General features: G+C 38.8%; 1 protein-coding gene across 1 annotated transcript in view; it reads right to left on the minus strand.

Moving 5' to 3' along the window:
• Positions 1–21,320, minus strand: part of LOC108504780 (von Willebrand factor D and EGF domain-containing protein-like) — a 177,629-nt gene that overhangs the window by 34,615 nt on the left and 121,694 nt on the right. The window contains exon 21 of the mRNA XM_017830198.1: positions 7,794–8,678. Within this exon, the coding sequence (XP_017685687.1) occupies positions 7,794–8,678 (885 nt within the window). The remainder of the gene's footprint in view (positions 1–7,793; positions 8,679–21,320) is intronic.

Consider the following 21,320-nt stretch of genomic DNA (forward strand, 5'->3'; position numbering starts at 1 on the left):
GAGACTCACCTGCCTTTTAGATGTTGATCATTATTAATCTAATGGTTTTATTGTAGAGGGAGCCTGGAAGGTTTCACCTCTTAAACCTGAGATCTAAGGTAGGTACCTGACACTAGATATCATGAGCACTGCCATTTGTAGCCCTCTAATAAGAGGTAATTTTTTTATGGCAAACTCAAGAGGAGGAGGAAGATCACTGAAGGGACAAGATGATCACTGACACTCAAAAAAGAAGTGCTGTGTGCAGGGACAGAGCAAGACACAGGTGTCAGCTGACTCTCGTGCCTCTGGGGAAAAAAAACCAAAACACCTCACATACCAGAATGAAAAACATCTTTCCTTGTTCTTGGGAAGTGAATACGCAGAAAAATGTTGGGCTTTGGCACACTTTACTGGCAGAGTTTTGTCTTTTCTAATGAATATGAAGCTAAGCAAGGTTATTCCAAGAAAAATGCAAAATGAAGCTAAAGAGATCTGAATCAAAGCACTTTTCATTTTAAGTATTTTTACAAGGGAAAAGAGCGTAAATGCACCACATTTTGTTCTTAAAACTGAAAAATGGACTATGTAAATGGAAAGCTAAATGAAGGACAAATTCTTGGGGCACCCATAATTTCAATGCAGTTATTGTGTTGAAGACCTCCTCACCTCTTGTAATTGTCACAGAGCCTTCATGTAAAGCCATGGAATATGAATTTTTCCATCCCAAAAAGTAATAAAAACCTACACACATTGGCCAATTCTAGTTAAAAAGACAAGCTCCAAGAAATCAAACATTTTGACAGAAATAACATTGAAGAAATGTATTTGGTATTAGATCTGCTCTTCAGGTACTTTGGTATTTACATTTCCTGTTACCATACAGTTTTAACTGTGAAATTTTCAATGCTGCATTATATAACTTTAGGATTTGATATGCCTGAGAACAGAAAACTTACTAGATGTATTTTAGATCCATACTATACATGCTGAGAATGTCATTAAGCTAAATTTAGTTTCGATTTGATGGGCTATGAGGTTTAGACATTTGCAAATCAACATGTGTTTAGCTGAAATTCGAAGTGTACATCTACGAGAAAAAAAGGATAAAAAAATATAATTGTCTGGAAAACTAAATAGATTTAGATAAGTTTAGATTAGATACTACTATATTACTGTGAGAGTGGTGAGGCACTGGCACAGGTTGCCCAGAGAAGCTGTGTGTGCCACATCCCTGGAAGTGTTGAGGATCAGATTGGGTGGGGCTTGGAATAAACTGGGCTAGTGGTAGGTGTCCCTGCCCACAGCAAGGGGGATGGAATGAGATGATCTTTCAGGTCCATTCCATCCCAAACCATTCTGTCATTCTATTATTTGATTTAGACCCATTTAAGCAGCTAACATTAACCTTTCCCAAAGTGTTTCTAATTCAGCCACCAGTAGCAGCCGCTGAAGCAAGTCAGAGGCTCAGGCACCTGGGGGACTCATGCCATTAGGGCAAACTGGAGGTAACAGCCCATGATGAAATGGAAAGTCAACAAAAGGGGAAGAAATTGAAGCTGGCTTTACATAAATTTGTTATTCCCTTAAAATTTCAGGGCTATGATTATAATTTGTCACTTGTGTTTCGGGGCTTGCATTGGATCTCAGTGAAGTGAAGGGCAAGTGCAGGGCTCTGAAAGGAGGGTGCTGCTGCATGCATATCCATCTGAACCCTTCTCATTCCCCTGGGCTTGGGTAAGCACAGGGCTTGTTTATAAAGGGATTTCTTTGCAATTGGAAACTAAGGGGGGGTAGAAATGGTTAATATTATCTGTGTGGTGATAGGGGAGTACAAAACCTTGCAAAAACGTACCACTCTTTTTAAAGTATGTGAAATATGATTGCCTTTCCTGTAGGATGATGGTTGTATAAAGCCTCCAGGTGCCTAAGTGCTATGCCAAGCACAGTGACATTCAAACATATTATGCTTTATTTTAGTGTGGTTTGTGTGTAGCACTTAGAGCAAATGTGTCCGTTTGAATAGAATACTTTCCATCTGGCCTTTACACATTCCAAGATGCATCTGAACTGTCAGAAAAGAACATGGTATTCTGGATATTAAAACATTTAGCTCTTATGGTGACATTTAATAGTAAAATGTTTAAAACTGTTCTATTACTGGGGAATAGCAAAAGATAAAAACTGAGCACTGGCTGCTATGTGAGAGCGAGAGTAATATTCACCTAAAAGACATTTCCCTCTGTAATAGAAATATATTGTTTGTGTCAGATTTTTTTCCCCAAACTTCTATCTTTCATCTTCTGAAATGAATTTTTTTTTTCCATAAGCATTTACTAAATTGTAGAAAGGTATTGCAGTGTTTTTATACTAAGGAGTTTTGGATGGGATAAAATAACAGCAAAGAGGAGAACATTGCTGCAAATGGTCAATCTTGCTGTCAAATGTATGTATGTTTATGTTTATAATTTAAAATCTGGAGATGAAAATGGAGAAGTGTATTATTGTTTTCTTTGAAAAGGCTTTTTGGGAAATATCCCAAAACTTCTTTTTTTTCTATTAAAATGAGATCATAACCTTTTTATAAGTTTCTCTACAATAACTCTGGGGGCACTCAGGAGTACTAGATGCTGTGTTGTTTTCTCCATTTTCAGTATCCTTATTAGCAAATGTCTTCCAGGACAGCGTTATTGCTGGGCATCTCAAGTGAGTAACTCCCTGTGCCATCCAGCACAGGAATTCCTGGTCTGCACCACTAAAGCCAGGCTTGGAAGTGTGAAATCATTATCTGCTTAAAATTTTGAACACCAGTCAGATCAGGACAGACTTCACTGGAGGGAATCTACATTGTTGTACATTGTTTCATTGTACATTATTTATTTTCTTTCAAAGATGCATCAATCTAATTTCCTAAATGGATGAAGTTTTAATATGTCCAGCATAAGGTGGGTAAAAAAAGGGAAAATAAAGTTAACAGGTTACTGGTTTTCCTTTTGAAAATTGTGGGCTGAAGCATTTCTTTTGCATGCAAGATACTCAGACAAAGGAAAGAAAGCATAGGGTTAAAGCATGTATTAGTGCAATTAAAATAACTCATATGCATATTTAAATAGTCCAGCAGTCTGGAGCCCAGTTGTGAGAGAAATGCCCATCATGCAACTAGAATATTAACAAGGGTAACTTGACTGAATAAGTTGGGAATACAAATGCAGACTCTGGTTCTGGTTAGGTTGTACTAATGGATTTTGTCAAATGTCAGCTGAGTGCTCATTTACAGTCAAAAAAAAGCAAATAAAGTCTTAGGAATTGCTAAGAAATGAGCAAAGCACAAAATGTCAGACTTTATTATGGTCTGTGTCCATGGTGAGCTGCATCTGAAATACCGTGTGCAGGTCTGATCCCCCAGCTCAGAAAAGATACAGTAAAAGTGGGAAAAAATTGCAGAAAATGGTGACAAGGATAACCAAAGTTATGGAAGACCTTTTGTACAAAGAACAAGTGAATATATTAGGTCCTTGGGAAGGACATAACTAGGTGGTTAGGATAGAAAACTGTAAGTCTGACATGGCCCAGAAGGGGTGAACAGGGTAATGTTCAAAGGCATTGCCTTGATATTTTTAAGCACATGATCCATAACTTGCTGAGAGACTATTCTGGACAGTATCCCAATATCTTTCCCATATACTACCAGGCAAATGCTGTTGGTAGCTGTTGGAGATAGGAAAAGGACTTTTGGTCTGATGTGGTAGATCTTTTTTGTTTAAAATGTCAAAACAGACGAATGTCAGCTGCCTGATTTTTTTCTACCTCGTTTCATCCAGCTGTTCATCCTGAGGTCATAATGCTATCCCAGCTACTCCATCTTTCCTCTTATTTTAAAAATTATTTACTTCGAACAGTGTTTTTTTAATGTCAAAGCAGTGCTGTGTTTTTAACTCTTGAGCAGAAAGCATGACTCCTACTATTCTAGGCTACACTTTCCCTTAGAAAATACTGTGCAAAGCCTATAAAATATCCCAGAGTTTTACTGACTTCATATTTTTAAGAAAATATTTCTAAAGTAGCATGACTTTATCTTCCATAGGAATGCTGCAGTTCTTTTATGACTACTAAAAAACCAGAAAGATGCTAGTTATTAAATGTCAACCTAATCCAAAATAGTTCAAAATAATTATCTGCATTCTACTGAATAGAGACTTTGAGTTTTTAAATGTATAGTTTCAGTGACCAGACACTCCCTATCAAAGGGTTTTGGAAATATGGAAACACAAATAAAAGGATGACCAGAAATTTGGCTTAAATTCTTATCTTTCTTCAGTCTTTAGGTCTAGGTCTCTCAAAAAGAAGCCCAAAAACTATGCCCAAAGCAGAGTTTCTGATTAAATCCAACCCTGTTATCAAATGGAAAGGATGTGTTCCACCTTAGGACACCCTGGGGAGCTTAAGGACTACAACAGCTTCTCTTGGGCAGTGCCATATGCACAGACCCTGGTGAATGAACCAGGGAAACAACAGCATTTGTTTCCTTTCCCTTGTCCAGCGGGTGCAGCATCTTTGAAGGTGCAGGTCTGTGTCCCTGTAGTAGAGTGGGGAACATGGGCAGGACAAAAAGTAATTGCTCTGTAGGGTGACTAACAACATTAACAAATATTCCAGAGCAATACCCTTAAAAGTTACAAAGTGCTGTGTTACATGTGCCACTTGTAATAAACCAGACAAAATGTCGGAAACGTTCTGAAAGCAATCCTGAATTGGAATTGTTTTGCATTATTACAGCACTAGGTTTTCATTCCATTGGCATGCTGAGCTGAAATGGGTAAAGCTCTGTAAGCATTCTGAGGCTCCTGCAGTGCATGTTGGCAGGTGATATGTGCTGTCCTGTAAAACTGCTGGAAGTATACTGCAGTAATGCATGGGGTTTTATGGCATATATCCTTGGAAATGGCACTCAGAGTGAATATTAGTTGTTTAGTAACCTCCTTCATCATCAGAGGAACTCTTGGCTAAGTTTACTCCACAAAAGACAGAGAGCATTTGCTCCAAGAGGAAATGTGGGACAATCCAGGGGACTACAGTAGGCCTGATCCTCCCTATTTATATTTTAATTTTTGTATAGGTGATGCCAGCTATCTCCAAAACTGTATCTCCAAAACACCACTCTGAAATGAAGCTTTTAAAGCTGGTCTGTTTGGCAGACTAGTCTTGATCTTAGGCCACTAATAAATGGCCATATTGCCTTTGTGCAGGAAGGTGAAAGAGCTCTAAGAGCTGAGAAGCTGGTGAGACTGTAAGAAGAGCCAGGGGAATGATGAGTAGAGCCTTGAGGAACTGCTTCATCTCACCTCATCTGCAGAGTATGTAGTTGCTGTCAGAAGTAAAAGAATTAAGAATCTGTAATCCTTATTGCACCAAAGCAAGATGAGGAAAAACAGGGTTCTACTTCTTACAGACAACATAGATGTCAATAGGGTGATCTAAATGGAAATTGCTAACAGGATCTGAATATATCTTAATTTAGATGCCTGAATGCAAACAAAACACACTGATATAAGTTCTTCTGAAAGAAGGTAAGAGGTTGTACCTGATGGTCCCCAGGGATCTCTTCCAGCCTGTGGTCCTGTGAGCCTGTAATTCCAATGTCAGAGTAGAGGGAAAGGACTTCCAATTAAATCATAACAGGGAGACTGAGGGGCTTGTCCAAAAGGATAAGAATATCACAGATATAGAATGTGTTATGATTTACATTAGAAGAGAAATTAATTTTCAGGATGTTGTTTTTTTTTTTTTTTCCCCTGCAAGTCCTCTGAGCCTGATTTTGAATCTGCACAACTGGAAAAAAAAATATTACATTCTCTCACAAGACAAATACCACTCAGAAAAGTATTTATTATCTTAGAATATTTCCAGACATTCTTATTAAACAAAGGTCACATCGCCTCAAGCACCACAGGTATTAAAACTTGCTACCAGTGGGCTGTTTCTTCTATCTCAGTGAATTTGGATATCGAATGGGAAGGTGAAAACTATCAATAGTGTCTGAGTCTGTCGACATTTTTGCTCACTTGGCAAGGATGTTGTGTTGAAGCCTGAAGATTTTGCAAATGTTGGTCTCATCTAAGCTTTGATCCCTTGCCCAATTTTCCTGCCTGCTGTTCTTAGAGGGGGCCACTGTCTTGAAAGGATTCAGTACAGTTGTGTCCGCCTTGTAAGGTGATGATAGCTGAGGTTATGACAGGCCTTAATCCAAGAAATTATCCTCGTTTTTCAACCTCATCTGTCATGATGAATCAGCTGCCTCTGACATGGGAAGAGACATCCACGGTTGGAGGTACAATGGGTGCTCTTCACACTACTGGCCACGCTCCAAGGTGCTGCCCACAGGTGGGCAGAGGAGCTCAGGATGAAGCAGAAGAGGGAGCAGACAGGCTAATTATTGAGTCAGGTGTCACAGTCGGTGACAAGAGACAAATAAAGGATGTTTGTGTATCATGTCATCAAGCCCCGAGACACAGAATGATGTTGGTAATAAAGTATTTCATCCTAAGGACTCTCTGGAGAGATTTTCGGTAATACCAGTAATTGAAGAAAACATCTCATCTTGCAAGATAGTAAAAGGCAGAGGGAGATTTATATTGTAAGGTAGATTTATGTTTTAAGGCTTATACTGATGGGCATACTAAACATAGACACAGCAGCTGCGTATTCATATCTGTAAATATTCTTTTGTACCTGGGTCTGGTCTTTGAGGGGAGGACCTTTGGGGGTCGGACTTGCTTTGGGCTTCCCAGTACTAGTAGTTAGTTGGTGTTTTTCCATCTCCAGGTATAAAACAGAGGTCAAAGACAGGATCTTTTTGTGCCGAATAACCTTAAGTCCTTTAGAAAGGGCATTTCAGAAATGTGCAAACAGGTGAAAAATTATAGCGCCCAAGATAACAGTAACCTTTTCTTGTACATTTTGTGAACGGTCTCCAGCAGCTCTCTGAGCTCAGAGGGCTGCAGCAATGGTGGGGGCTTTACACCCCCACAAAGCCTTGTTTACAGCAAGGAATCCCTGAAAGGTCCTCCACAGCACATCACAGCTGAGACCCCCCTACTCCTGTCTGCTCTGGGCATGGAACATGAGAGACTAGTAGTGAAAGAGAGTGAAAGAGATGATGCAAATGCTTTTGCTTTGTGCAGTGAAAGGCCAGTTACGAGATGAACTTATCAGAAGCATGTCAACAAAAGGTGTGATTAATGATAGCTAAGTCAAGGAATTCATTACTTCAACAACATGCACAGTTCTATTGTTTTGCAGAGGTATTCTCAGATGTCTCATGAATAACTCAATATATTGTGAAAACCCTTCTGGTGTTATACATTTCAGAGGGCAAGCTCAGTTTCGTATTTAAGATATTAGATAAATATTTACAAGTAATTCATAAGGTAGTAGAACACTTAGTTTTCGTAGAATATGTGTTGTATAGAGAAATGGAGTCAATTTTACTCTTTCTTACAGAAGTTTGATATGTTTTCAAATGTGATGAGTTCAGTAGAATGAACCTGGCCTTAACGCAAGGGTAAGTGAGGTGACAATCTGTCCCTGGTTTTAATAGATTAGATATTATAAAATAAACATGTCATTTTTGTTAGCAGAAAGAGCTTTTTCAAAATTACAGACTCAGTTTCTTATTTTGAAATATAATTGATTTTGAAAACAGAATGATCCCAGCTACAAAAATCTCTGAATTTATAATAAAAACTAATTTTTACTTTGGAGAATTGTTAGACCTGAAGTTATAAAAGAATTTTAGAGAGGATTTTCCCCCTTACCTTCACATGTAATTCCATCGCCCTTGTATCCAGAGGGACAAGGGCCACATTTAAATCCTCCATCTTCAGCTGGCTCGCACCGCACATCAGGAAAGCACAGCATATCAGCACACATCACTTTGTGATGCATCCCACCGCTGGTTTTGGGCAGTTCCATGTAATCCATTGCTTTGCTGAACAACTTTCTGGCTGCTGTGGTCTGTATTGGAAGCCTTGCTCTGGGAGAAGACCCTGCTGGGTCACTCCGAGAAGCTGTATCAAGAGAAGAACCGAGTAAGTGGGAAGGGGAGGGGAGATGTTTTGCCAAAGGTGATGTTCTCGGCTGCTCTGTTGGGAAATCTCGGGATGCTTTAGTCCTCAAGGCTGCAACTCTACCAGGCCATTTCCTGGGAGAATAGCCATACTTGGAGCGAGTTTGCTGAACAGCAGGTGGCCTTGCAAAGAATGAACTTGCGCTTGTGTTGCGATGAGAAGGAACAGTCTGTGTTATAGCTGGTTTGTGTTGTTTGAAATGGAGAGGAGTCTGGAGTGTCACACTGACAGCTGGGGCTCTGGGGTCTGGCTCCTCGTGCAGAAGGGGGGAGTGTGTATCACTTCTTTTTTCAAGAAAAGATTGTTTTTTGGGTGCTGTGAACTCCACATCAGGTTTTTTTGCTGGCAGTGTCTGAGCTTGGGAAGTTTTCCTTTTCACTGCAAGGGATGGAGTGTGAATGACTGTGGAGTTTCTTTCCAAAAAGTATGTAATATCTTGTCTTGGAATTTGGGTTTGGGAAAGAAGGGAGAATACATTTCTTGACGTCTTTAATGCATCTTTCTGGTGAGAGCCTCTTGCATCTTCAATATTTCTTCCAGGAAAATCCATGTGGCTTTGAGAAGATCTTGAAACTAGGACAGAAGGAAGATCTATATTAGCTAAATTTGGTGGTCTGGAGTTTAAAGGAACCACAGTGAACACTTAGCTTAGGAACAAAAAACAGAACATCATTTCTAGAAGTAAAGGAGTTAATTATCATGATGCCAGGGCACATTTATGCTGACTGACATAGGAATGACATGGGTTTACCCGATATGGGTGACACCGGCGCTGCTGCACAGGGAACTGCAATGCTGAATCTTACAGGGTGGTAGATCATGAAGTCAAGGAGACAAGACATTGTAGTTTGTGACAGACAGATATGGGAGATGGAAAAGCACACAATGCTAAGATGGTCCTTGGCAAGACTGTGTCCTAGAGAGACTCTAGTCAATTGTATGACTAGGTAACACTTCTGTAGTCCTTATGGCAAAGGGAAGCTTTAGGAAAGCATTTAAAGGAGACAAATGGCAAAGCTTTGTTGATGCTGTGTACAGCTCCCTGCAGACGTGAGGGGCAGTGTGTAAGGGAGTTGCTGGTTTGTTACTGTCACCCACTTGTTCCAGAGCCAGCCACCTTTTCAGCTGTGTAAGGAGGGATGATAGATGGGCAGAGGGGAGTCTGTGAAGGGCCTGGAAAGTGGAGACGAGTAGTTTGAATCAATACTTTCAGGAAGATTAATGGCCATCTGCTGACACTAATGAATGGAAGAAGCTATTTTTAACCGGTTCTGGCATACTCATTCCGTAGGATATGGAATATATTGGATCCTGGACAGAAAACCTCACTTGGTTCTAAGGTTAACCCCATGCAGGATGTACCTCTTTCTTTTAAATATGAATATTAATCACTTTCTAAAAACTCCCATTGATGTGGAACTTAGCCATAGTTACTGAGGAAAGAGATTCAGATGCTTGGCAAGAGTCAAATGAAAGTTAGAGCGTTGACTAAGCAAATCCTGGCAGCCAAAGTTGTGTTTGTTCGGCTGATAAACAGTGTCATTTTGCTGGCAGCTGACGAGTCTCCATTGCCCTGAAGAATAATGTTTTGGAGTCTTACAATGGTACTGGATGGAGCTATGGCCATCAGTAGGTAAATATATGGTATTTAGTAGAGCAGTAGGCAAATAGAAGGATTTCACTGTCCAGAGTAAGCCTGATAAAAGATAAGGTACGCAGAATGGATGAAAAGAGATGATGAAGCAGGGAGGATATCAGCAAAAGGAGCATGAAAGGATAGGAGAAGCCAAAGGATTTTAAAAAATGAATGGAAGATGAAAGAAATATCTCCATAGAAAATTATCGGTAATAGATGATTATTACTGCCCCTGGAAAATTTGACTCAGGGACCAGAAATCAACAGAAATGACAGTGAAGGGCTGAATGACCTCTCTGATAAATTTCCAAAATGAGCCCTGATTATAGCTTTGAGCTCCTTCCACTGTGTCATAATTAAATGGGTCTTCCTCCTAATTAAATTTGAGTAACTAGTAAGGAGATCAAACTGACTACCTGAGAAAGGGAAATCTTTTATTTCTTTAGCAGGTGATATAGGTGATATACCCATCCCACAAATGAGATTCATCTTTCCCTGTAAGGCAAGGGAGAGTACACTGTTGGAGTGTTTCTGTGATAGTGTAATTTTTACATCTCAAATAACACTACCAATGAAGAGTAATGATACATTTTGGTTGGTTGTTCATTATAACATACACTGATCAAGGTCCTTCATCCACTTTGTAGAGGCCACTGAATCTCATAAGATGTTGGCACCATTCAAATGTGGCAACTAGAGTGTCTTCTCAGCATTCATTATTTCAGATATTTATACTGTGTAATTTAGTTCGGATTGGAATATGATAGATTTTATTCTGGAATACCTGAAAATTTCTTTCTGCACTCTTCCAGATAACTAAATAAGCTAAAACAAAGAAAGTAAACCAAAAGATTGCACAATCAGTTGTCTGTAGTCAGCAGCTTTCTCAAATCCTGTGTTACTTCAATTTACTTTCCCTGATGTTGATCAATATCTTCAAATGTATAATCCATTATCAATGCAGAGTGTGTGAATCTGTTTTCCCCTGTGATGCCAACATATTGGACTGGATGAAAATAACAGAAAAAATGACAAGGCAAAGTGCTCAAGGTTATATGACTAAACAAAAACACATTTTCACTACCTGTCAGTATTTCTGCCTACAGTAACAGTAAAATGTGCGGCAGTGGAATAACTGAGTTTATTTTTCACAGAGGTAGATGAGACCAAGAACCTGCTGCTTTGCCCCTGCTGTGCATGGCAGGACCTCTACCCATTTTCATGGAGCTACACCACTGCGAGCACAGAGTAATGCTGGGATGGTTCAGGCCCCAGGACAGATTCCTCTGTCATCTCCTAGCTGGGGAAAATTAGAACAAGAGTGACAGAGGGCAGATTTCTGAGACACAGGTTTAACATCCCTCATCCAACTCGACACTGGGACACTTCCCATCCACGTGACCCTCCAGGCTTTGGTTTGCCCTGGTTTGCCCAGTGTTTCAGATATTTTGTGCTGCTCACACCAAGCTCACAAATCAGAACCGTCACAACCATGGTCTCTGGTTCATGCTTGCCAATGACACCATGGTGTTGCTGAGGCACAGCAAATTTTGACTTCTTCTCTCCCTTGAATTGCATTTTATAGGGAACTACTAAAGAACATGAAGAGGATCATGTTCATTGCAAAGGGAATGAAATGACTACTTAACCTGCTGAAAACAGTCATTCACAAATATGGAAGGCACTTGACATCTCTCAAACACAGGGTGAGATATCAACGTTCTGAAGTACACAGAATAAACCCAATATATTTTTTCTCTTCTGAGTTTCTTTTTTTTTTTTTTTGCTTGATTGGGGTTTTTTATTTGCATTTACAACCTTTCAGAAAAAGGACAGATCCAGACCTGAAGCAGGAGAAATCACATTCCCTTCTGACCCCAGCTATTTCTGTTCCCAGAGAAACAGCACACATTTCATGCTCTGCCTAGGACAGGGTGCACCAGTTTGGTTGCCACATTCCTTCTGCTGTTCACCGGAGTCTTTGTTGGCCTTAGACTTATGCACCTTCACACCTTTCTTCACAAACCATGTGCCTTGGACACAGCCGCATCCTGACCCAAACTAGCAGCTGACACCTCAAACACTTGCTTTAAACTTCCTGCAGACATCAGTATTTATTGCCTTTTCATTGCCATGCTTCTCTTCACAGCTTAGAGTCAGAAACTTGCCTTTTGGTTCTTAAAAGCAAGTGTAACTTTTTTTTATGCAATGACATGGCTGAGACTCTATAAACATTGCAATGTAATCTCAAGTGATTGTGTCTCTTTTAATCTAATAAAATGCCTCAAATCAGTACCCTTCAGGTAGAGACTGGCTCCTTCTCCTTAGCAAGCTCCTCTGACTGTGGCCACTTCTGTCTGTCACTTCAGAGGATTATGGGCACCTTTAATTCTGCTCAAGCTACAACTGCTTCGGAATTCTGTGAATAGTTTAAGAATTCATTATTAACACAATTCTATAAATTTACAATTTGTGTAGTTTTAGAGCTATTAACATTTAGTAGTACCTGCTGTCCAGCACATTTCTCATTCAGAAGTGTGTCGAAAGAGAAAGGCTCTTTTGACATATTACACAGTGTGGGTCATCATTTAAAATTTGAAAGATCTACCAGCGCATAAATCTTATTTAAAATGTCAAGAGAGAATAGAAAATTGCACTGGTCTAAGAAGTCTTGCTACCATAGTATTAAGGACCTTCTCATTTCTTTCTGTATGTTTCCATGTTAACGTGTTTTTCTGCATTTACTTGGTGACAAAGGGGAAATGGAGCAGCAGTCAATAGGAGCTTCAGGGAAATTATGTTTTTACCTCAATTCCTAATCTGCTCTTTAATGTCATTATGTTCTGGGATTGCTTTCTTCTCTGGTCAGAGCATATTTAATTCCTAAATCTTCTGTTTAGCTAACCAAACATACTCTAATATTTTCCCTCCCCCAAACTTGTAGCAATACAGCTTTGATACTCCCTTCCTTCCTCTTAAGCATCCAGAAGTTGCCCCCGTTAGGTGCTGATTGGGCTTCCCAGTCACCATATCTTCTCTTACAATCACAAGCAGCAACTCCCAGACTAAATTCCTCAGTACCTCTGTAAGTGAGGTACAGTTTTGACTTCCCAATTTTAACAAAGGGTATACTTCCAGGATTACAACTGCAGAAACAAAAGCATTTCAAAGACTCCTTGTGACTGGGATATTAGTATAAATTTAGAAAGGAGCTTAAGTTTAGACCTAATGATCCTTTACCTATTTTTTATGCAAAACATTGAAAAGTGAAATTTTCAATTTTTTGTGTGTGTGAACACACAACACACTGGAAGTAGGCACAGGAAAAATTAAGCCCCACTTTGAAAAATGTGGAAATAGAGAATATGAGCAATCACATTTATGTAAGGACTGTCCAAATCTGTGATTCAGAAAGCAGAAAACAATGTGGAGCTGTGTGAAAGCCATTGGCTGTGCACAGGCACACAGAAGGAGCCAGCCAGGCTATTTAGCTCGTGCTGGGCTCAAAGAGCCAGGCATCTGCCATGCCTCACGTCCAGACAGGTCAGCACTCACTCTGTATCCATGTATATTCAGTCTTTGCAAAATCTGTGCTCTCAAACCACCACTTCTGTGATGGGTAAATTTACTCACTTGATGCTTTAATGATGAAATTAAAAGGTGAACATCTAGTTCATTGTCCCTGAGCTGTTTCAGCCTGATAGAAAATGAGATTGTGTTGCTGATGTTGCTATCTGGTGAGCAATTTTCTTCCCCTTAACCTACCAAAATCGTGAGCAATGGGGAATAGTCTATGGAGTCTGCATCACTCAGCCACTTCTGATTAAAACTATTCCTCTGCTTCAGGCTCTTGTTTGTCAATGTGGCTGCAGCTGCATATGTACAATTCTGTTACACCATTCATAATTTGCAAGGCAAATTTGTTTTGTGTCTATGAAATACATTCTGCTGTAACACAACACTTCTGTGGAGGAGAAAACCTGGGATCTCCAGTCAGCTCACCCCCTAAACCTTGTTTAAGAGTATCTCTGTGTTCAGAATAAATGATTTCCACAAATGGGATCTAGACTCTGCCATCAAGGAGATCCTTTTCCAGTTCGGGGATGCTGAAATCCTATGTAAGAATAAAAGAAAATATTACCTCAGTATGAGATAGTGTGTTTGCTTATGTCCCATTAAAAGTCTTTTGTATTTTTTTGCATCACTGCACAGTTTGTTTGCCTCAAGGTTTTCTGAACATAATTGACATCTCAATTCATTAACTGATGTACTTAAAGAAAATGGGGATTCTGAGATGGTTGGCCAGGAAGCAAACAGTTCACAAACATAAAAATTACATAACTGACTACACGCCAGAGAACATTGTCGGTCTTATCTAAGGTATGTCAAGCAACACATAAAGACAACCCCTTTCATACTGAACAGGTACAAAAACAGTGCCTTAGAAAGACTTTCTTAGGTATAGCTCATTTTTTATAGGGAATATAAGGAATGATGATTTGGAGTTTAAGAAACAAAAACCTTTTGTGAAGGTTAAGAGACGGAGAACATTAATTGAAGATTGGTTGTGAAGATTAAGGGAAAGAAGAGACGAGGAGAAAAGAGGGGGCACTAACACTGCCTGAATTTATATTCACTTCACCTAGGTGAATGATTGGCTACTTTTTAAGGGTCCTGAGTAGATAATAGTAGTATCAGGTTGTGAGCTGAAGTCCTAGAATGACACTCAAGTCTGAAACTAATAGAGCAGTTTTAAATATGAAATTCATCCTAACCCATCACATTTTCACCTATTATACATGGTTTTGCTTTCCAGGGAGGTATCCATCAGCTTTTGGTAAGTAAGATTCTTGGGCATCATATAAAGGCAAAGTGAAGGAACAGTGCAAGAAGGTGATGAACACAATGACAGCTGTACAAAAAAATGAGTCTTTGAGGAAAAGAATGTGTTTTGTGCACTTTGTTTGCAGACTGTGTTTGTTGTTTTTTTTTCTTTACTTCTTTTGTGATCTTTTCTGTAAGTTTTCAATAGAAATTTTAGCATCAGGGTCACCAGAGACAGTGTTTTCAGAAATACTGAAAGAATTAGTGATTGCAAAGATATGAGCATACTCCCCAAAGAGGGATCTTTTTTCCTTCTCTATCAACAATTTCCTTTATCAGTACCTTTTTCTGGATTGCATATGGAGATTTATAAACCTGCTATGTTTTTACAAACAATGTTTTCTCAAACACCTCTCCTACCTTCCAGTTTATTTGCAGATTTAATTGAAAAGTTCTCTCCTGGGGGTTGGAAAAACTCAAAATATCTGAACTGCTCTCACCCCTTGCACAGGAGCCGTGCTCCCATCACTCCTTTGTTGTTCGATCTCCTTCGGTGCTCTTTATATTCCTCGGGTCTAATCCCTTCTCTGCTGTTGTTTTCAGAAGTGCTCTTCCTGTGCTGTTCTCTGAACATCCAGCCAATAAAACAGGAAGTGAAGGAGAAGCGTGGTTGTGTTTCAAAACACCATGGATCACCCGCTTAATCCCCTCATAACTGTTTTATCATCCTTTCTTTCATTATCCCCTGTCCATCTTGCAGGTCTGAACTTTTACCTCTCCTCTTTGTGTTCTACCTTCTCCAATTATTTGAGCCTGAAACTGTATTATTTCAGAAGCTACAAAGATGGTATTAAGATAGAGTTCATAAAAGTAAATTATATTTTCTATTCAGGAATTGACAGTATATTTTACTTGTCGGCACTGAGATAGATGGAAAAATTAATAGAAACTGTGTTCTTATCTGATGATTCCTCATGGGCCTCCAGACTCTCTCATGGCTAGAACAGGTTGATAGATATATACAAAGTAGACTAAATCAAGGCAGATTGTCTCTGAAGCATCCCTGTCTAATTCTCTGAAATATATATGTAGAATCCTTTAGAACAGTAATAATAGATTATAAAGTAAGTTCATAACATTTCTTCAAAAGAAGAGCCATAATATTTCTTCAAAGAAAAAAATAGCTTAAATTTGAATATTTTACTGAAATTCTCCTTTTATTCAATTCAAGAAATAAATGGTCTAAAACTATAATTATGTTGTTTTGGGCTGTAAACACATAAAAATGAATTATTTTACATATGAAAGCCAAGAAACAAACCAAACTATGCCTTACTGGGAATCAGTAATGAATCTATTTTAATATCATATAAGCACATATAAATACTCTCAGTGAAATCATGCTTCAGTGGAATCCTCCACAACTTCAACTGATTAGGTTAACAACTATCTATAGTTTCTTCCTAATTTAGAAAACAAAAAGCAAGGAATTTCAATAATAAGTTTTCAGATGGCATGTCACAGTAGTTCTTAGCTAGTTCTCTGAGAAAATAAAGCTTGGACCAGATGACCTTTTGAGGTCCCTCCCAACATTGCTATTCTATGAAATTCTAAATCTAATGTATTATCAACATGAGAGATCATTTCCTCCTGCATCCCAGAGGATCAGTTGCCTTGTCTTAGCTTTAGGCTGTTGCTGTATTCCTTCAGAAATAAACTAGCTCTGTTTGTGTGACGTGTAATATTGGGGGCAAAATTCACGTGGTTTGCTGTGAACATCACCTGATTCTGCAAGAAAGTCCCGTGAAGTGGGTGCCACTACATCTCTGGGTACCTGTTCATAAACAACAGCAAGATATTAAGGAACTAGCCCTAAATTTGCCCTTAGCAGGGATAAGTCTATGTATTTCACACCTATTTTTACCCCCCCTACACTGGACTGTGCTTTACATTGCTTACGAATCCTTTTTCTTCAGTTCCTGCTTTGCTTTATCTGTTAGTAGTAAAGCTCTTGTGTTGCTTTAATGGGGCCAGGATATTGGTCCAGTATGAGTTACTTACAGTCTTAAAGTGCTTCTAAGTGCCTTTAACAAAACAGCAGTCTTGTCAAATTTGTGCTAACAGGGTTGTCTCTCTTTAAAAGCTGTGTGCTGTTATAGTTGGATGATTAAATGAGCCTGGAAATTCTAAGAGAGGATAATCTGCTCTCTGCTCTGTCAATGTAAAAAACTACTGGGCCTGTATCCTACGCAGATTATTTGTTGAAGACTGAGTTGTTATTATCACTTAAAAGTCATGATGGCACAGTGATTGCTTAAGCAAAAGGTGGCACATTCTTGGTAGGAGAGAAATGTAATCTGTACTTGATATTCTGATTGAATGTAAATATTATTCATGGCATGTAGCTGAGACCTCTTCCCTAGTGGTTTTATGGCTTGGGCTTCATTGGTCTTCTATTGCTGAGCTACATCGTTTCCTAAATACATCATCTGTATTGGAAGCACTTAACGAGTTCTGGATTGACAGAGTGTATGGATCAGTGATGCTGGAAACCGTTTATCTTTTAAATTATCTAAACATATTCTTCCCACTGTGCCTATTTTGGTTGTTATGTTTGGGTCATAGCATATACGTTACAGGCCTCTGTTGATATTTTTCTGAAAATGCTTAATATTTTATTAGGTATCCCTCAGGAGGAGAAAGCCATCAGAAAGACTCTCCGATCTCCTTTCTGTCTTGACAAGTACAGGAGTGGATTTTCAGTGGCAATTACAGACTCAAAGGGTAGGAAAGGGTCAGAGCTTATGTCCAAAATGTCAGGCTGATCCTGGCCTCATGTGAAGATTACTGGTATACCATTTGCAAAACTGTGTCTTTCATGACACCAAATTTATATGGAATGTCTTTGTGTGGCATTTCTAACTCCACTTCAGTTGCCATTTCATAACATACCCCTTGAAGGACACATCATTACATCATAACTGGTCAAAAAAAAAAGAAAAAAAATGCACATTTTGTCATGATATACACCAACTAGAAACACAGTTTAGGAAAGGGATTGAACACTTTCAGCATGCATTCCAAAGATGAGCTGTGGGCAGAGTTTCCAAGCCCTGAGTCAGAGCTAAGAGCTGGAAGCCATTGAGACGCAATACTTCCTGGTTTTGGAGCCTGCAAAGAGACCTGAGAGCTATTACCACACAGAGGCAAATCACAGTATCATTTACTATTTATTTGGTATTCCTGTTATGCCTTCTTTGCAAGAAGCTCAGGCAACCTCACAGCTAATGGCTGCAGCATCAAAACATCCCCACCTTCAAGCAAGCCTTGCAACTCATTGCATAAACCATGTCAAGATGGGTTAGTAACTCATTGCAAACCACCCTCTGACTGCTGAACAGTGTGTGCATTTTATCAGATTCCATATTTAAAAGTTCTTTGTGGGATGTGCCTACCTTAACAGGTTTTAAGTGGTGTCTCCCAGGAACACTGCTCAGCTCAGTCCATTAGGATAATGGAGTCTCTTATGATTTACACTGGTATAAGTGAGACTGGAATCTGGGCCTTGATCTTTTTAATGCAAATTCATCAATTCTGTTAGATAAGAGATGAAAGGAGTCCATTATGTTCTTCAGTCATGTCTTGAAGCAAAATCATTTGATTGGTTCCAGGCAGAAAGAGGTCCCTACTCCTGCACTTAACTCCAGACATGAAACCTTGGTTTGGTGACAAAAGCTGTTACTGGAGTTATTTATTTTTCATAGAGAGTGATCAGTGGTGAGTGTTAATAATGACAGGGGTTATTTCGCAGTTAAAATTTAAGAATGTAAAACTTATGTTCCTCTGGTGTTTGACTGAGCACCAGGGGTTTAAACACACACATGTTCTTTTACTTTGAAACGTTTTATTCTTCTTTTAAATCCACACCTTGATGTTGATCTGACAGTGGTGCAAATGAGAAGGTGACAGAGGTCTCTCTGATGTAAAATCAAAGTGAATTCAGGCAGATACTGGAATGTAAAGCATAGAGCACATAAACATAACAAATAGCTGCCACATACAAAGTATAGCAAGTGCCAAATGTCTACAATACTGCAAATTAACTGCTATGACAGGAGATCTTGCAGTGGTGTTCAGAATGGTAAAGCAGAACTCGATTACAGAGATCATAAAATCATCCTCTCCCTTGATCTTGAGCTGCCTAAACCAGGAGAGGCAGAAAGAGCTGGCTCTGAACAAACAATCTTTTATCAGTGATGGATGTGGCACTGCTTTGTCAAGTAAAATTGCTGATTTACTAATAGGAAAAAAATAAATCCTGTGTGATGACATCAACCTCTCTAACCTGCTAAAGAAAGTGCAAACAGATGGGTATCTCTGTGACTGTGAGTGATGAAACTAGTCTAGAGAAATACTTGCAGCGTGTGATGAGAACTGATATTGCAACATGTAGGAACATCACTAATCCCCCCCCATTAGGATATATTCATTTTCTTTATGCCAAGAGTATGACCAATGATACTGCATGGTTTGATTTAATAGATCTGCCTCTTCCAGCAAAAACATAACAGATATTTTATACAAACGTGAAATGTGCCCAGGGAAGCCTGGACAGATTTAAATTCCTTAGACTTTCCTTTTTATTGCAATGCCAGCAGACTTAAGGGATTTTTGATCCTCCTAGTAAATTTTTAAATAAATGTAGGATACCTGCTTGATGGATTTTGAAGGGAGAGAAATAGCTTTTTGTCTCTGATAGGAGAATTTGTTTTAAAAAAATAATAATTTCTCTTTACATATGAAATTCCACACTGGTTTTCCCTTAAGACTATTCTGATGTTCTTCAAGAGAAATTGCAACCACGTTTGGTCAATTTAAAGTGGTACCAACTACTGATATAAGCCAGGTAAAATATGTAAGAGAGAACAGAATGAGGTTCTGCATTTTTGGCAGAGAAGGTAAATACAGCTCAGGAACTTATTTGTGAAGTTACATAGTTTGCAGTAAGTCAAGTACTTCCAAAGATGAATACCCATCACATATCAATGCTGTGGAAATGGTACTTTTTTGATTATAAATCAAAATTGACAGACTTTTTGGATGCAGCTCATCAAATACTGACTTAGGAAACAATTTTCTTCTGGCATATTTTTCTCCTCAGTAGCCTACAAAGGCAGTTGGGTAATTTTTGTGGTTTTAGTATGAAGAAATACTTATCCTTTAATCCTTAAATCACTGCAATTGAGTATAATTTCACATCAAAAGCAGCCAATAAAAGTACAAAATAGGGATTAGCAGGAGTATTTTTAGATTAAAATTACTAGAGTTGGAAAGAAGTGGCACATAATCTCAGTACCTTCACAAGCACTGTAGCAAGCTGAAGAGGATTTATTCTGTTTCATTTGAAGACTGATACCATAAGTTACAAGGGAGAGAAGCTATTATTCTAACAGGGAGGATTTAAAAATAATCATAATCCGCAACTGTACGTAAATTTAATTGAAAGCTAATTCTTGGTTTTGTCTGATATCTTTTAATCATCAGTGCTATACACTACTTCTGCTTCAACTAGCAAAGCACATGGGAAGGAAAGTTAAACTGATCATTTTGACCATAAATTAGGACACTCATACAGCTGCAGCAATTGCTTTCATTTCTAAATATTAAACCAAATGACTACTCTCATTTAACCTTGAGGCACAAAATTCTCATTGTTTATATTGTGATATAATTCATAGGAGTGAGTATAAGCTTCTGATGGAACAAAAAGTAATTTCTCTTCATTCCCTTCCCAAGGTGTTCAAGCTGGTTGAATGGCCACATGTCACCATGAAGTTCTGACTCAGTTTGCCTATTGGAGAGAAAAATGTGAAACATCTCCCAGCCTCTGATATACAACTCACTTGTGAAAGAAACATTGACTAGTTTCACATCCTGATACTTAGGATGTTTCTGAAATCTTGCCTGGAGTTGTATATGACCTGTATGAATCACAATAAATGGCAGCTACTGTCTGCATTTCCCTTTTTAGAACACAGACAAATTTATTGGTTAATGTTTATATAAGCATGATGTAAGTGTGCCTGATTTACTGTACCAATAACTACAGCTGCAAAATATCTGTTCTACTCAACAGCATTTAAAGACCTTTGGGGTGTACAACGTGTATCCCATTATCCCATTAACGACAAGGTGCAGCTTTGGGCAATAACAGAAAAGTTATTTATATGCACAATGATTTTCTTTTTCCTCAACCACTTTTACAGCTTCCCCAAGTTATAGAAGAGTCAATAGCTGACCTAGTGATGCTGGCAGACTAAGTAATACTTTGTACATACTCACTGCTAGAGAAAGAAAAATGTTGAGTTTATTTTTGTGACCTTTAGATTCGGAGAACTGGCTAAAATCAATTTAGAGTTCAGAGAGATTGGATGATACTTACATTAAGCAGTAAAATTGCTTCCACTTTGATAGAGTGTGCTAAAATACAACATCAAGGTAACACTCATTGATTTGGATACAGAATGGGGAATGAGGTGGGTTGGTCAAGTGTAGGAGGTCAGGGAGCAACTTGACAGGTTTCAAGTCAGTCTGTCTTGAATACTTAAAAAAAGGTTTAGAAGCAAACCAAGGAATCTGACCCAGCAACTACTGCTATTAACGAATAAACATGAGTTCTCCTGGCAGATCACTCTGTGCAGTAAAAAGAGAACAGCTATCCAGACTGTCCCTAGAGAACCATACATTGAATTATG

The sequence above is a fragment of the Lepidothrix coronata genome, unplaced genomic scaffold, assembly GCF_001604755.1.
Source record: "Lepidothrix coronata isolate B3197 unplaced genomic scaffold, Lepidothrix_coronata-1.0 Scaffold175, whole genome shotgun sequence".
Lineage (NCBI taxonomy): Eukaryota > Metazoa > Chordata > Aves > Passeriformes > Pipridae > Lepidothrix > Lepidothrix coronata.